The sequence below is a fragment of the Palaemon carinicauda genome, chromosome 23 (genome assembly GCF_036898095.1).
Source record: "Palaemon carinicauda isolate YSFRI2023 chromosome 23, ASM3689809v2, whole genome shotgun sequence".
NCBI lineage: Eukaryota > Metazoa > Arthropoda > Malacostraca > Decapoda > Palaemonidae > Palaemon > Palaemon carinicauda.
Window position 1 is genome coordinate 78,417,607 of NC_090747.1, and position 17,102 is coordinate 78,434,708.

Consider the following 17,102-nt stretch of genomic DNA (forward strand, 5'->3'; position numbering starts at 1 on the left):
TAGGAATCATAGCCCGGGAACCACCTGACTCACCTACGTCCCTACCTGCGTCGGGATCGTCAAGAGCCATGGCTTCCACATCGAGGTTGAGGGTAGAGACGTCTTCAGTTAGGGTGCCGCCCGTCTCTTCTTGGTCCGGGGCCAGAAGAAGGGATTCGAACCTCTCGATGAAAGAATCCGCCAATTCTTTGGGGACCGGAGGTGAAGTTTTAGCATGGGGGGTAGAGACGGGAACACCATTCCTCAGAGAGGATATAAGGCTGTGTGGCCTTCACGTTGCGGGTGAACCCGTCAATCCAGATCTTGAGGGTAGCCCAAGCTGTATCTTTCTCAAGTTGGGAGCACTGAAAGAGAACAGACTATTAGCGAGGGATATTTGTGCCAAAGAAAAGTGAACAAGTCCAAGGACTTCGTAGACACTAAGTGAAAGGCATGCGGGAAGTCCAGAGGACTAGTGGCCTTAAAATTAATATTTAAAATTAATGGTAACTCCCTACAAGTCTGTATCAATGAAAATGTACTCACCGAGTCAGATGTTAGAGTGGAGGTCATTGTGTAGCAGACTACACAAGCGTCTGGATGCCATAAATCTAAGTCATCCACTCGGGCAGAACAGTGGGCGTGTGAATGACACGTTATGGCCGCAGGGTTGATAGATGACAGCGGCACATGCCGTCAATGCACAGCATACAGTCTGTAAAATAAAAGATACATGAGTATCTTAAAGGAAAGCAAATTAGGGGCTTGGAGGCCCCGGTGCTTAAAATATATATATATATATATATATATATATATATATATATATATATATATATATATATATATATATATATATATATATATATATATATATATATATATATATATATATATATATATATATATATATATATATATATATATATATATATATATATATATATATATATATATATATATATATACAGTATATCTCTATCATGATAAAAATGTTTTATATATATTCATCAGGAATCCTGAATGAAAGCAAATAGGGGCTCGGGGGCCCCGGATTCTTAAATTATAGCAATATCATGCTAATAAATTTACATATCAATATCATGATAAAAATTTTTTCTATATATACATTAGGAATCCTGAAGGAAAGAAAATAGGGGCTCGGGGGCCCCGGGTGCTTAAGTGATATCAATATCATGATAGAAGATTTATATATCAATATCATGATAACAATGTTTTATATACGTACAGTCTGTAAGACAAAAGATACATGAGTATCTTAAATGAAAGCCAATTAGGGCCGGAGCTTAAATATCTACGTCAATATCATGATATAAATCTTTTATATATAGCCATAAAGTACATTGAATGTAAGCAAATCAGGACCCGGGGGGTCCGCATTGCTTAAATATCTACGTATATATATGTCAATATCATGATATAAATCTTTTATATATAGCCACAAAGTATATTGAATGTAAGCAAATCGGGACCCGGGGGGTCCGGATTGCTTAAATATCAATACCAAAATAACTATTTTAATTGTAAAAGGAATTGAAATCAAGTCAGACCGTAACCGTGATCATATCAAAAGAGGGAAGGGAAGGTCGAGAACAAGGATCGTATATATATATATATGTGACTAATATAAAGTTAATCCAAGTAAGAAAGAGTAACGTTGGCTCCGGAGGCGCAACTAAACAACTCGACCGGATGGTAATGTATAAAAGCTACTTCTGGGGATCCCGTAATGAAATCTTAATATATATATATATATCTATATAAGGTCCGTGAGGTGCGTGACACTAGAGGGGGAAAGGGATCTTTAACGGGTCCGTGACGTACAGGACCGGGGAAGTAGCGCGTACAAAACTTAATAAATAATATAACATAACAAGGTACCATGGAACGAGCCGAAAACTTCACGCCGATCGTTGGCCAAATGAGCGACGGAAAGAAAACGACTACGACCGGGTAGAGAAGGTGAAAGAGTAAGTAATGTATGTGAATGTAAAATAATAGTATGCCTCACAGATCAACGGGAACTGCCCGTGCAAAGCGGATGCCCCCGGGAGGGGTACATAGCGCTATAAAGTGACTCAAACTCGATCGGGAGAGAGAGGGAGGGAACCCTGGGGTGGGGTATCGGCGGGAGGAGGCTAGGAGTGGGGCGATAGCAGGTATACCAACCTGCCAGACCCACGATTGATATGATCACGCGGAAGGACTAATAACACTATAATAAACATAACGTATGGTAAAATAAGATAGGAAGGCATGCTGGATGATAATAATAATAACATAGTTATACATCAATCGTAAAACAAACGAGGGAGCGAACACAAGACAAGAGAAATCAAGCCTGACGGCGCTGGGAGTAGGCAGGGCTACCAACATAACATAGGGCCGCTGGGAGTAGGCAGGGCTACCAACATAACATGGGGTCAGTGAAGTGCTAACAAAATGAAAACTAACATGTAATATCTGACTCATGAAAGCCCCTCGAGCTAATGCAAGCAAACGAATGACGTTAAAATGATAAGCAAGTCCGTGGCGTGCGAACGAAAATAATCCAAGTAATAATATGTGAAATAGAACGCCGAAGGCGATCAGGCATGCCAACCTACCGAAAATATGCACACGTATATGTAATAACTGTTATCATAAAAACCAGGCAATATAAAATTAATACGGTGTGTGAACCGTGGCTATCCGTAAGGTTCATAACGAGAAACAATCAGTATGGAGGACTTATTGAAAATCGTTAAGAACGAACAAGAGAGAGAGAGAAGGGAGCCGAGCCCACGAGAGACCGACGCAAGGTCGTGAATAATAAAGCTGAATAATATAAACAAAAAGGGGAAAGGCCCCCTCCAAAATCTCAAAACTCATAGATCTGGTACTTAACTTAGATGGAGGGACAGTGGAGTCCGACATCTTGAGGTAAATCCAGAAAAAAACCAGCGAAATTCACACACAAGGTAAAATACGGCTATCAAATTGCGTGCTAAATAAGGAGTGACGTCACTGGCGTGGGATTGCTAGTAGTAGTGGGATGTTGAACGGCACCTCGCTGTTCGGGGATTTTGACAGGAGATATCTAAATGGTGCGAAGCCTCTGGTTGTGAATTATCACGCCCCAGTATTATATCGACACCTTATATAGGTGAGCGAGCTGGGTTCAACCTGGCATCCCTATGCAATTTTTTCTCTGGTAATACATAGCAGTTAAATACCTTAGAAATGGTGCTAAAGGAGCATTTCACTGGGCGGCACGGGTCGGAGCCCAGAAAGACTTATGTTAGCCGGTTTAACATAAAAACATTTGCTACAAGTTTGAACTTTTCAAGTTCTACTGATTCAACTACTGTACTCGATTACGAAGATCAATCCATAACTTGGTCACAGCTGGAATAAAACTTTCAGAATACTGCATAGTATTAAACCTCAAGATGGAGAAGGCCTGACTATTAGAATTAACTCCATGGCGAGTATTACGAACAGGATGGAACTTTACGGGAAGATCTGAACGTAAAGGATGGTCAGAATTATCAAAAATCTTCTGTAGCATGCATAATGAACTAATTGAATGACGGTGCCAGAGAATATTATCTAGATCAGGAATAAGAAATTTAATACAGTAGACCGTAAGTTCCTGTCCAACAAATTAAGATGAGAATCAGCAGCTGAAGACAAGACAGGAGAACAATACTCAAAACAAGGTAGAAGGAAAGAATTAAAACACTTCTTCAGAATAGAATGATTACCAAATATCTTAAAAGACTTTAAGTCAATTTTTAAGGCAATTGAAGAAGACAGACCCAATGTGTTTCTCAGAAATAAATTTGCTGTCGAGAATCACACCTAAAATTTCAAGTCATACAGTTAAAGAAATATTATCAATCCTGAGATCCGGATGTTGAGGAGCCACTGTCCTTGACCTGCTTACAATTATACTTTGAGTTTTGTTAGGATTCAACTTCATACCCCATAATTTGCATCATCAGCATATGCAATAAGCTTCTTTTCTAGGCCAAACCACATGTCATGCGTATATAGTACACTACCCTGAGGAACATCAGATATCACATTCCTATACTCACCATGGTGCCCATCAACAACTCTTTGCGATCTATTACTTACAGATTCAATAATGATGCTAAGAAACGATCCACCCACTCCCAACTGTTTGAGTTTGAAAACAAGGGCCTCATGAGTAACACGATCAAAGGCAGCACTAAAATCAAGGACAATCATACAAACTTTTTGACCATAATTAGGAAGCTCTGGAACAAAGGAAAAGAATAGTTCCTTCTACCCTTTGGAATGTGACATTAGGTAGGAAAGACCATGCAGTTCACTTATTCTCTTGGTAGAAACCAAGGCAACGAGAATAGCAGTCTTTAGGGTAAGATCAGTGTAGTATAAAGCTTTATACATGGGTTCTTAAGGGGTCCTTTTTAAGGACCTAAGAACCTTTGTCATATCCCCGGAAGGGGGCTTGAGTTCTTGAGGGTCCAGTCTGTTCAAAGTTTTAATGAGAGCAGAAAGTTCCCATGAAGAGGGGAGATCAAGCCCTTTTCAGTATGAAAACCTGGCTCAAGGTCGAGCAGTGGCCCTTCACTGCAGTGACTGAAATGGATTTTTCAGTCCTCAGTTCACTAATAAGTGGGTAATCAGAGGAATAGTGGGCTTCAGTGGAGCGATATTCTGACTATGACACCAGTCACAGAATGTTTTCCACTTGACTTAAAAGATTGCTGTGGATGACTTTTGAGGGTATACAAAAAGTTATTTCGTAGTAGGACTCAAAAAGTCTCTTTCGAAGGAGTTGCTGGATATTCTCCAACCATGAACAGACGGGCAGTGAAGAGCCTCATGGAACTTTTCTTATGTGCAGTTGATGCAGTAGGTTTGGCCATTCTGGGAGTTCTTTTAGGACTTCCAAGAGATGTTCCAGCAGATTTTATACCCCTCGGCTGTTGGCCACTTTGGGGCTTTTTCAACCATCATTGGAGATTTGTCACTAACTCCTAGGGCACCGGGAACAGTGTTGCAGGGTGGTTGGATATTTGAGACCACTGGCTCTTCAGAGCCCGCTGCACTAAGCAAAGGTGCATTCTCCTGAATGGAACCAAATTCTTAAATAAGGCGAGGTGTCCTAGGAGCTTTTGCCAAGAGCGGAAGAAGCGATTTTCCTCCCAAGAAGGTTTCTGCCACTTTCCTGAATCTTACTACCCTGTCGGCAGATAAAACCATGACTTGGGCCAACTCGATTTCTATGCCTAAATATTTGATAGACTGTTGGAGGATGAGGCTAGACTTCTCTAGTTTTAGTTAATCCAAAACTTGCCGAAGTTGAGGAAATTCTGTGTTCTATATGGAGGGGTTGAGATTTTGTTAGAAACCAGTCATCCATATATTTCAGAAACCTTACGTCCATGACATGAACCCAGGCTGAGACAATGGCAAAGATACTGGTAGAAGACGTGAGGTGCTGTTGACAGGCAGAAGCAAAGCACATTGAAGTGGAAAATCTGTCTCGAAAGTGAAACAGGTACTGTACTTCCTTGAGGTAGGTTGGAGGGGGACCTGAACATACGCATCCTTCAGGTCTATGGTCAGAAGGAAGTCGTTCTTCCTGATGGCCTGAATAACAGTGGCCGAAGTCTCCATTCTGAACCTTGTTTGTAAGACAAACAGATTCAAATGGGACAAATCTATGATGGGTCTCCAAACTCCCGTCAGCTTTTCTACCAAGAATAGATTGCTGAGGAAGACCAGAAAGTTGTCTAAGACTTCTTCTATGGCTTCTTTGGCCAACATCTTAGACACCTCCTTTAGCAAGAGAAGGTCCTTTACTGAGCCTTCAAACAGAATAGTTAGGCTGTCAGTGTCCGAGTCAGAGAGGGCAGATAGTCTATGAATGGGACTTGATATGCTGAGTGCAGTATCTGCATGGTAAAAGGATTGATCCCAAAGAACTGCAACATGCACCAATGCCTTTGTAGACATCCCCCTACTAATGGTGGGTTGGAGGATATGCCTTCCCTAGCAGAATCCTCTGCGGCCACAATCTCTACGGTCAGAGGAGTGGCTTCTACGGAGAAAGGTGGGGTGAGGGTCTTGCCTCCTAGGCTGTTGAAAGTATATAGGAGGAAGAAGTTGTCTTTGCTGGTTGACTTGTTTAAGGAGGTGTGAATTCCTTTGAGGTAGTTGAGGGGCGGGCATCTTTGATGCAGCAACTCTCTTCATAAGAGAACCTGGCTGAATTTATCTGCTTTTCTATAGCAGCAGTCACATCTGGTGGAGGAAAAAGAGAGGGGAGTCCACCAGGTTGTAGTTCCTCAAATAGAGTATCTTTAGAAGACAACTGTTTAACGCACCTAGCTAAGACAGTGTTGCATATTTTCAGGATGCAGTTGCCCCAAAGGGAGACTATCTGATGAAGTAAGAACTCCAAACCCCTGGCTCCTGACATTGAGAGGTCTTTAAATGGTTTCAGGGTGTGTTCAGCCCGCAGATTTTCTGTCACCACGAAGCATGATACAGCTAACTCCATATTCTGCATCTCGGGACCAGAGAAAAGGAAGGGGAGGTTAGGTAATTTGTCATTAGGTACACTTGGTATCATTTTGGCAATAACAGCATTGATAGGGAGTGGACATAAAATCTCCTCTGACGTGAAAGTGGCATAGCTGGCAACTTAGAAGTCCTGCTTGCTTTAAGCGAGTTCTTCAAGGCTGAGACTCAAGTGTTAGATAAGTCTTGCGTATTTTGAGTCTGAATGGATAATGTCACGTCAAACCTATATTTCAGGCTTTGAGATTGAGGGAGTAATGTGTTTATAAGGCACCGCCTATTAGCGATTTGCACACAAGGAGGCTCATCTAGGCCATCCAAGTGGCAGATTAGGCTCGTGATCCTGATGAAATGCGATACTTCCGAACCAGGCATCGGAACCTCAAATGGGGCTACATCTGTTGAGCTGGTGCACTCACACACAGCAATGTTTTCCAGAGTCATTAATATTGATATCCTGATAAGTAAATGGCTCCACCTTAGGGATAATTGGGGATTCTACCTTCGTGGGCATGTTAGAAGATTTAATGTTTCTTCAAACGTCCTTCCTCTCTCTAATATCATTCAGTGAATGGAGATAAGAGGAGTTGGAGAAAGAATAGGAGTCAAGCACACTCCTAGTATACAATTTTCTAATTACTGTTAAAGGGTAAGATTAAAAGTGTCTGGTTTCATTTCCAGTTTCATCAGAATAGATGCTCACCAGGATGTAAACTGGGCAAGTCCAACCCCCAACTCTGGTGCAAGAGCACAGCAATGGCCTCCCCAGTAAACAGCTTAAACTCACGGTCCCAGGCTGGGATCGATCTGCCACCATGCAAATGCTAGGCCAACACATTACCGCTGAACTAGCCAGGAAGCTAGTACTGTGAAGTGATCTGTTGAAGATAGGGGTGTCACTCGAGGAAAAGGAGAAATGATTCCAGTGCCCTTTTTATGCCTGAAAAGAGGATTTACCTGAAAAATTATGTTTCTGGTGCTACGAAAAACATGTAATATTTGAAGTGTTACGAACATTAGGCAAGGTACTTGTGTGAGTATGTTGTGGTAAAACAACAGGTTTGTCATTAATATAACCAATGATTATTGGGTTATGAGACCAAGGTTCCTGGGGATTGGAAGCCAAAGCTACCTGATTTTAAGCCGAAGCTGATGATAGAATTTTCTACACAAGCTTGGGTCAGGGCAGCACAATCAGAATGTGCATTATCGAATGACATAGTATCATAGCAATTATGCAGAGGAATATCATCACACAATGAAATGGCAGCACTTTCAGTGATATCATCATGAATGGGAACACTAGCATGTACTGTACAGACTTGTTTGCCTAAGAACATGTCAGGGCAGATTCATATATGGTCAACTCAAGTGGAATTAGTTAATGTGTTGTAGTTACTTTCAATTTCCAAGCCGTTTGGTTGGAGGGAGAAGACACAATAGGTTTAGAGCAACTTGGTCTGGCCAAATTTGCAGTTGTGGACACAGCCAAAGTGAACAACATCAATACATTGTAATGAGGAGTTCTGGAATAAGAGAGTGGTGCCGAGAACCCCTGAGGGTATGAAGCAAGCCTTGCTTATGAGCGGGAGAAGGACAAAATGGATCTTCCAACAGGGCTGCCTCCATAAAGGGAGGGGGGGGGGGGGGAAATGGCAGTCTCAACTCTATGTTTCCGCTCATGGGTAAGGCTTTTGACGCCTTAATGGAGATATCTCCAGAAGGGAAAAGTCATCCTGGATAAAATTAGCCATATGAGGCTCAAAATTTAATACACTAGTGAGAGGCAAGGGAGATCTATATATTTCTGAATAATCAGGGAACAATGATAATGGGACTGGATACGGGTAAGGGCGCACAGCGGCCGTAGCCAAGGGATCTATTACAAGCATCGACTCGGGGTCACTGGGCACATGATCAACATTAGGTGATAATACATATACTGTAAAATGATATCTTAATTATAAAATAAATTTTTGAATATACTTACCCGGTGAATATATAATAGCTGACGTCTCCGACGGTCGACAGAAAAACACAAAAACTCGCGAGCGATCGCTATGAAGGTTGCGGGTGTGCCCACCAGCGCCAACTATCGGCCAGATACCGCATATACATGTAAACAGCTCCAATTCTTCTCATCCCGCTGGGTCTCTATCGGGGAGGAAGGGGGGGCCTTTAATTTATATATTCACTGGGTAAGTATATTCAAAAATTTATTTTATAATTAAAATATCATTTTTAAATATTTAACTTAGCCGGTGAATATATAATAGCTGATTCACACCCATGGTGGTGGGTAGAGACCAGAATTAATTAAGTTTACAGCGTATATGCTTAGAGTTTTTGACAGTTATATCATAACAAAAACCCAAATATATATAGGTACCTGGTAAGGAAGTTGACTTAGACGATTACTCTGCCTTGTTAGTCTGTCTTCCTCACGAAGCCCAACCATCCTCTTAGGATGCTGAAAGACTCCCAGGAGCTGAAGTATCAAGGGCTGCAACCCATACAACAGGACCTCATCAAACCCCTAATCTGGGCGCTCTCAAGAAATGACATTTGACCACCCGCCAAATCAAAAAGGATGCGAAAGGCTTCTTAGCCTTCCGTGCAACCCAAAAACAAGATTAAAAACATTTCAAGAGACAGATTAAAAGGATATTGGAATTAAGGTAATGTAGTGGTAGAACCCTCACCCACTACTGCACTCGCTGCAACGAATGGACCGAGTGTATAGCAGTCCTCGTAAAGAGTCTGGACATCTTTTAAGTAAAATGACGCGAATACCGACTTGCTTCTCCAAAAGGGCGCGTCCATAATACTTTGCAGAGATCTATTTTGCTTAAAGGCCACGGAATTTGCTATAGCTCTTACTTCGTGCGTCTTAACCTTAAGCAAGCATCGGTCTTTTTCATTCAAGTGAGAATGAGCCTCTCGTATTAAAAATCTGATAAAATATGACAAAGCATTCTTTGACATAGGCAATGATGGTTTCTTAACTGAGCACCATAATGCCTCAGATCCACCTCGTAAGGACTTAGTACGAGCTAAGTAGAACTTAAGAGCTCTAACTGGACACAGCACTCTTTCAAGTTCGTTGCCTACGATCTCTGACAGGCAAGGTATATCAAAGGACTTAGGCCAAGGACGAGAAGGCAGTTCATTTTTGGCCAGGAAACCAAGTTGAAGTGAACATGTGGCTTTTTCTGTAGAAAAGCCGATGTTCTTACTGAAGGCATGAATTTCACTGACCCTTTTAGCCGAAGCCAAGCACACTAGGAAAAGCGTCTTGAGGGTGAGATCCTTCAGGGAGGCTGAATGTAATGGCTCAAACCTGTCTGACATGAGGAACCTTAAGACCACGTCTAAGTTCCATCCAGGAGTTGCCAAACAACGTTCCTTAGAGGTCTCGAAAGACTTAAGGAGATCTTGGAGATCTTTATTGTTGGAAAGATCTAAGCCTCTATGACGAAAGACCGAAGCCAACATGCTCCTGTAGCCCTTAATCGTGGGAGCTGAGAGGGAGCGAACATTTCTCAGATGTAAAAGAAAATCTGCGATTTGGGCTACAGGGGTACTGGAAGAGGACACAGATGCTGACTTGCACCAGTCTCGAAAGACTTCCCACTTCGACTGGTATACTCTGATGGTAGAAGCTCTCCTAGCTCTCGCAATCGCACTGGCTACCTCCTTCGAAAAGCCTCGAGCTCTTGAGAGTCTCTCGATAGTCTGAAGGCAGTCAGACGAAGCGCGGGGAGGCTTTGATGAACATTCTTTACGTGGGGCTGACGTAAGAGATCTACCCTTAGAGGAAGACTTCTTGGAATGTCTACCAGCCATTGAAGTACCTCGGTGAACCACTCTCTCGCGGGCCAGAGGGGAGCAACCAACGTCAACCTTGTCCCTTCGTGAGAGGCGAACTTCTGCAGTACCTTGTTGACTATCTTGAATGGTGGGAATGCATATAAGTCCAGATGAGACCAATCCAGTAGAAACGCGTCTATGTGGATCGCCTCTGGATCTGGGACTGGTGAGCAATAGATTGGTAACCTTTTGGTCAACGAGGTGGCAAAGAGGTCTATGGTGGGTTGACCCCAAGTCGCCCAAAGACTCTTGCACACGTCCTTGTGGAGGGTCCATTCCGTGGGTATCACCTGACCCCTCCGACTGAGACAGTCTGCCAAGACGTTCAAGTCCCCCTGGATGAATCTCGTCAACAGGGAGATACCTCGATTTCTTGACCATATGAGAAGGTCCCTTGCGATCTCGTACAGCGTGAGGGAGTGTGTGCCTCCTTGCTTGGAGATGTATGCCAAAGCTGTGGTGTTGTCTGAGTTGACCTCTACCACTTTGTTTCAAAGAAAGCTTTCGAATTTCATCAAGGCCAAGTGGACTGCTAATAGCTCCTTGCCGTTGATGTGCATGCTCTTCTGACTTGAGGTCCACAGACCCGAGCATTCCTGACCGTCCAGGGTCGCACCCCAACCCAAATCCGACGCGTCTGAGAACAACACGTGGTTTGGGTTCTTGACTGCTAGGGATAGTCCCTCTCTCAGACTGATATTGCTGTCCCACCATTTCAGGCATGCCTTTACTGGTTCGGAGACTGGGATTGATACCGTCTCTAACGTCTTGTCCTTGTTCCAGTGAGAGGCTAGATGGAACTGGAGAGGCCGAAGGTGTAGTCTCCCTAGCGAGACAAACTGCTCCAGGGATGAGAGAGTCCCTACGAGACTCATCCAACTCCTGACTGAACAACGTTCTCTTTTCAGCATTAGTTGGACTTTGAGCAGGGCTTGTTCTATTCGGGTGGCAGACGGAAAAGCCCGAAAAACTGGACTGCGAATCTCCATCCCCAAATATAGAATAGTCTGGGATGGGATCAGTTGGGACTTTTCTAGGTTGACCAAAAGTCCCAACTTCTTGGCCAGACCCAACGTCCAATGTAGATCCTGCATACAGCGATGACTGGACGATGCTCTGAGAAGCCAGTCGTCCAAGTACAGGGAGGCTCGGATTCCCGATAGATGGAGGAATTTTGCCACATTCCTCATGAGCCTCGTCAACACGAGAGGAGCAGGACTGAGGCCAAAGCACAGGGCTCGAAACTGGTACACCACATCCCTGTAAACAAACCTCAGAAACGGTTGGGAATCCGGGTGTATAGGAATGTGGAAGTACACATCTCGTAGGTCGAGAGAGACCATCCAGTCTCCCTTTCTGACCGCTGCTAAGACGGACTTCGTGGTCTCTATAGTGAATTTTGTTTTTGTAACAAAAACGTTGAGCGCACTGACGTCTAGCACCGGTCTCCAACCTCCTGTATGCTTTGGGACTAGGAAGAGACGGTTGTAAAACCCCGGTGATTGAAGGTCCGAGACTTTCACCACCGCTCCCTTCTCTAGCAACAGAGACACTTCTTGATTTAGGGCTTGTCTCTTTGACTCCTCTCGGTACCTGGGAGAGAGGTCTATGGGAGTTGTCACTAGAGGAGGTTTGCGTACAAACGGTATTTTGTACCCCTCTCTGAGCAACAGAACAGACTTTTGGTCTGCACCCCTCTTCTCCCAGGCCTGCCAGAAGCTCTTCAATCTGGCACCTACCGCTGTCTGAGGCTGTGGGCAGTCAGACTCTGCCACGGGAGGACTTGGCTCCTCTCTTCTTACCTCTCTTTCCCTCGGCACGAGAGCTTCCCCTGCTGGGAGCTCTGCCACGAAAGGGCGGGATAAATCTAGATGCAGGAGTCTCGATCCTGGGTTTCACAGCAAAGGATGCAGAAGGAGCCCCTTTGCGAGCAGAGGACGCCATCAGGTCATGGGTGTCCTTCTGCAAATGCGAAGCAGCTATATCCTTAACCAGCTGTTGCGGAAACAAGGACGCTGATAAGGGAGCAAAGAGCAGTTCCGATCTCTGACAGGGAGTAACTCCTGCCGAAAGGAAAAAGCAAAGGGTTTCTCGCTTCTTTAAGACTCCCGACATAAAGGTGGAGGCGAGCTCATTGGAGCCATCGCGGATGGCTTTATCCATACAGGACATGATAAGTAAGGAAACATCTTGGTCGGCAGACGAGATCTTCCTACTTAAAGCTCCTAATGACCAGTCAAGAAAGTTAAACACTTCAAAGGCCCTGTATACGCCTTTAAGCAGATGGTCAAGGTCCGAGGAGGACCAACAAATCTTCGAGCGTCTCATGGCCAGGCGACGGGGAGAGTCTACGAGGCTTGAGAAGTCACCCTGGGCAGAGGCTGGGACTCCCAAGCCGAGAACTTCTCCCGTGTCATACCAGACGCTCGATCTAGAAGCAAGCTTAGAAGGAGGGAAGGCAAAGGCCGTCTTCCCCAAACTCCTCCTGGTATCCAACCAGTCGCCTAGAAGACGTAAAGCCCTCTTGGAAGAGCGAGAAAGCACTAGCTTAGTAAAGGCTGGCTTGGTAGCAGGTAAGCCTAGAGCAAACTCAGACGGAGGCGAACGAGGAGCAACAGCAACAAAGTGATCTGGAAAAAGATCCTTGAAAATCAACATGATCTTCTTAAAGTCCATCGAAGGAGGAACAGCCTTAGGTTCATCTACATCTGAAGGATTATCATCAAGATGAGGATCAGCAACGTCCTCATCTGAAGGAGCTTCGTCCGATAACTGATGAGTTACAAGCAAGGGCGAGACCTGCCTTGGTGGCAATGCTTGACAAGCAGAGTCCACACGCACCGGAGCATCAGTAGCAGTCCAGGACGCTACGTCATGTAACTGCTTAACAGCCTGACTGTCAACAACAACAGGAGCGGGAGGACGCTCGACGTCAACTCGAGACTGCCTTGACTGCCTAGACTGAGCAGTCAAAACAACTCTTGACTGCGGTGCTTGACGCTCAGCGTCAAAGCAAGTCAACTTCGCTGGTTGGCGAACGTCCTGAACGTCAACAAGAGCATTCGGCAGCGGCTGAACGTCCACATGCGGCTGAAAGTCAACACGGGACTGCATCGAGTGAGGCTCTACAAAACGTGACTGACGTGACTTTGTAACGCCAACGTCAACAGGACGAGCAAAGGCTCGTTTGGGCGGCTGACGGCCAGGATCTCGATCAGCTAAGCGGCGAGGATCATCGTGAACCTTTTCAGCAGAATAGTCCTCCATAAGAGAGGCAAGCTTATTCTGCATGTCTTGCAGTACAACCCATTTAGGATCAACGGGAATGGGTGCGGTAAGAGACGAGGGTAACGTCTGTGACTGCAAAACATTGCCTACACTAAGACTCTCGGAGCCTGTGTTACGCTTCTGTTTAGGCGGCGAGCAGTCTTCCGATGACTGCACAGGGTCAGAGCTGTCCCAATGGCTACAACCAGGATGCTGGACCTGTCCTGAAGGGACTGACTTTCGCTTTAAGGGTCTCGAAACCTTGCTCCACGGTTTCTTACGCGAAAAGCCTTCGAATGACGAGGAGAAAACCGTCTCGCTCGTCTTATGATAGGGGCGGTCTTGACGAGACACGCCTGAAACCATAGAGGGAACGTCTGTTCGCTGATTAAAGCCTCTCGAACCCATAAGTCCTACGACATTACTTCTCCCTGGGGCTTGGGAGCTTGCAAGAGGTCTCGAACTAGGCGAACGACAGGCACGAACAGACGAACCCTCGGTCGCAACACTGATAACACTTTGCGCACTAATCACTTTCCCACGATTTTCTAATGTGGCACTCTGACACTTTAACTCTTTTACGTCCGCCATGAGTTGATTACGGTCCGTAGCTAACGACTCAACTCTCTCGCCCAAAGCATGAATGGCACGTAACATATCTCGCATTGATGGTTCCTGAGTGCTAGTAGAGGGTTCAGGCACAACTACTACAGGGGAAGGATTAGGTTCAGGGGCATGGGAGGAGGAAAATTCTAACGATCTAGAGGAACTTCTCCTCACCCTATCTCTCTCTAGCTTACGAGAATACTTGTCAAACTCAAGCCAATCGAATTCCGAAAGGCCCACGCACTCCTCACACCGATCTCCTAATTGACAGGTTTTACCCCGATAATTAGAACACACAGTATGTGGGTCGAGAGAGGCCTTTGGAAGACGCTTATTGCAATCCCTAGCATTACATTTACGAAATCTAGGAATTGGAGAAGGGTCAACCATTTTGAAAAAGTCAAAGAAAGTCCAAAAAACAATCCAAAGTCATCAACAATTAAATCTATCCAAAAAAGAGTTCAAGAGTTTGAGTTGAAGATAAAACACCTGCACTGCAAAAGCTCAAACCAAAAGGAAGTACTTCACCAAGACTGTTGAAAAACTCCAGGTTAACAGCGAGTAATGGTATGTCTTGTCGATCAGACCGACAGAGAAGAATTGGAGCTGTATATGCGGTATCTGGCCGATAGTTGGCGCTGGTGGGCACACCCGCAACCTTCATAGCGATTGCTCGCGAGTTTTTGTGTTTTTCTGTCGAGCCGCCGGAGACGTCAGCTATTATATATTCACCAGCTAAGTTAAATATTTAAAAAATCATGATCATCAACAATTAAATTATTATTATGGCCGTCGTCCTCCGTAACTGGATCCTCAGAAGGCTGAAGACAAAGAAACCAGATGGGGGATATTTTTCTATACAGAAAAGAGTTTATGCTTCTTAGCATTACTGGAAGAAAATGAGGAAGAACAATCTCCCTTAGCTCATTTCTTGCTGGAAGAAGATGAGGAAGAACAATCTCCCTTCGCTAATTTCTAGCGTCGAGAACGAAACCTCTCCCACTGAAAGGATGGCCACTCCCTACAATACTCACGTGGACATTCCACAGAACATCATTTGCCACGGTATTAGCCATTGTTAAGCACAAGCATAGCACAGATAATGATAAGCACACTTAGTGACAATGATAATGAAAAGACACAAAGCACTGCGCACTATAAGGGTAATCCAGTGTGGATTATGTAAGTCATAATTGTAGATAGAGGAGGGGAGATCTCTTATTGTAACAGCAGCCAGGATAGAAGTGAAACCTACCGGAATCACACTTAACACTGCCCAGCATTGGGGTTACTAGTTACCAATCAGAAGTTTGTCTCTGCTTAGGAATAAATAAGGTATTCTTCAATTACGTTTTCCTTGATTTTCTACGGTGAGTAAATTGATTCCATTTATCGAAAGACTAAGAAGCTTAATTCTAAAATACTGTAAATGTAAAAACGCCCAGCCGTAATACCTCACCTTATGCTCTCATTTCCATAAAGAGCTGACTTGTCTCCATCATAAGCCTCAACTATCACAACCTCATCTCCCGCTTTCTTACTTTCTTCGAGGCTAACATCATATGAGGAATACTCAAAGATGGGAGGGTGGTCGTTTTTATCTTCCAGTTTGATGTTCAGGGTCACTGACTGAAAATGGGTGGGATCAGCTATTTCTGTTGCTGTCAGCTGTAAAGATAAATAAAGGTTCAACTGGAATATCGTAAAAACTGCAGGCTACCATGCTTTAGAGGCTGACAATATATGGCTATGATCAACAACCAAGACCCCTCTCTATCAAGCAAGGTAAACCTATATATTGTAAACATATATGTATGTATGTATATATATATATATATATATATATATATATATATATATATATATATATATATATGTATATATATATATATATATATATATATATATATATATACATATGTATATATATATATATATATATATATATATATATATCAAAGTGATAAAATTTGTGAAGGATTTAAATACAATGCTTTAAAATAATCATATACAAAAATTTGCCAATAGAGATAATGAAACACCCGAGAAGGTACTAAACGTAACTAGGAAAAGTAAAGAAAGCAATAAAAAACATGAAAAGAGGCAAAGCAGTGGGAAAAGATGGCCTAACAATTTATTTAACAGTAAATAGAGATTTCATGGTGGTAAAACTTGCTGAACTTTACACAAAAATGTCTTCAAGAATGCTCTATGCTCACAGCTTGCAAAACTTCATTATACTAATTTACGAAAAGGTAGACAGAAATAAGACCTGAAAAATTACAACCCAATTAGTTTACTATAAGTAATATATAAAATATTCACAAAGGTCATATTAGGCCAAATAGAAAGAAAACTAGAATTTAATCAACCATGAGAGCAGGCATGCTTTAGAAGTGGGTGTTCAATAACTGACCATATCCTTGTAATTAACCAGCAAATGGAAAAATCAACAAAGTATGACAAGACACTATTTATGGCATTTCTAGAGTATGAGAAAGCTTTCAATTCTGTCAAAACTTTGGCAGTAATGAAAGCCCTACAAAGACAAGGAATAGATAAATCTTATGTTAGAACACTTGAAGATATCTAAACGGGAAGTGTAGCAATCCTAAAACTACATAAAGATAGTGAGAAAAATCTCACTGAGAAATGATAGACAGGGAGACCCCATCCCTCCTGAATTATTCACTGCGTGCCTATTAGATTTTCCTAAAACTTATTCAAAGCGTGCCTATTAGTTTTTAAGAAGTTAGTTTGGAAAATGTACAAATGAATATTACAGGAAAATAACTTAAAAA

The 17,102-nt window shown here is 43.3% G+C and overlaps 1 protein-coding gene across 2 annotated transcripts in view; it reads right to left on the reverse strand.

Annotated features, from left to right (window-relative positions):
* LOC137617197 (cadherin EGF LAG seven-pass G-type receptor 2-like) overlaps window positions 1-17,102 on the reverse strand; it is a 581,094-nt gene that overhangs the window by 241,860 nt on the left and 322,132 nt on the right. For both annotated transcript variants that reach the window (XM_068347094.1, XM_068347095.1), the window contains exon 11: window positions 15,761-15,969. In XM_068347094.1, coding sequence (XP_068203195.1) covers window positions 15,761-15,969 — 209 coding nt within the window. The remainder of the gene's footprint in view (window positions 1-15,760; window positions 15,970-17,102) is intronic.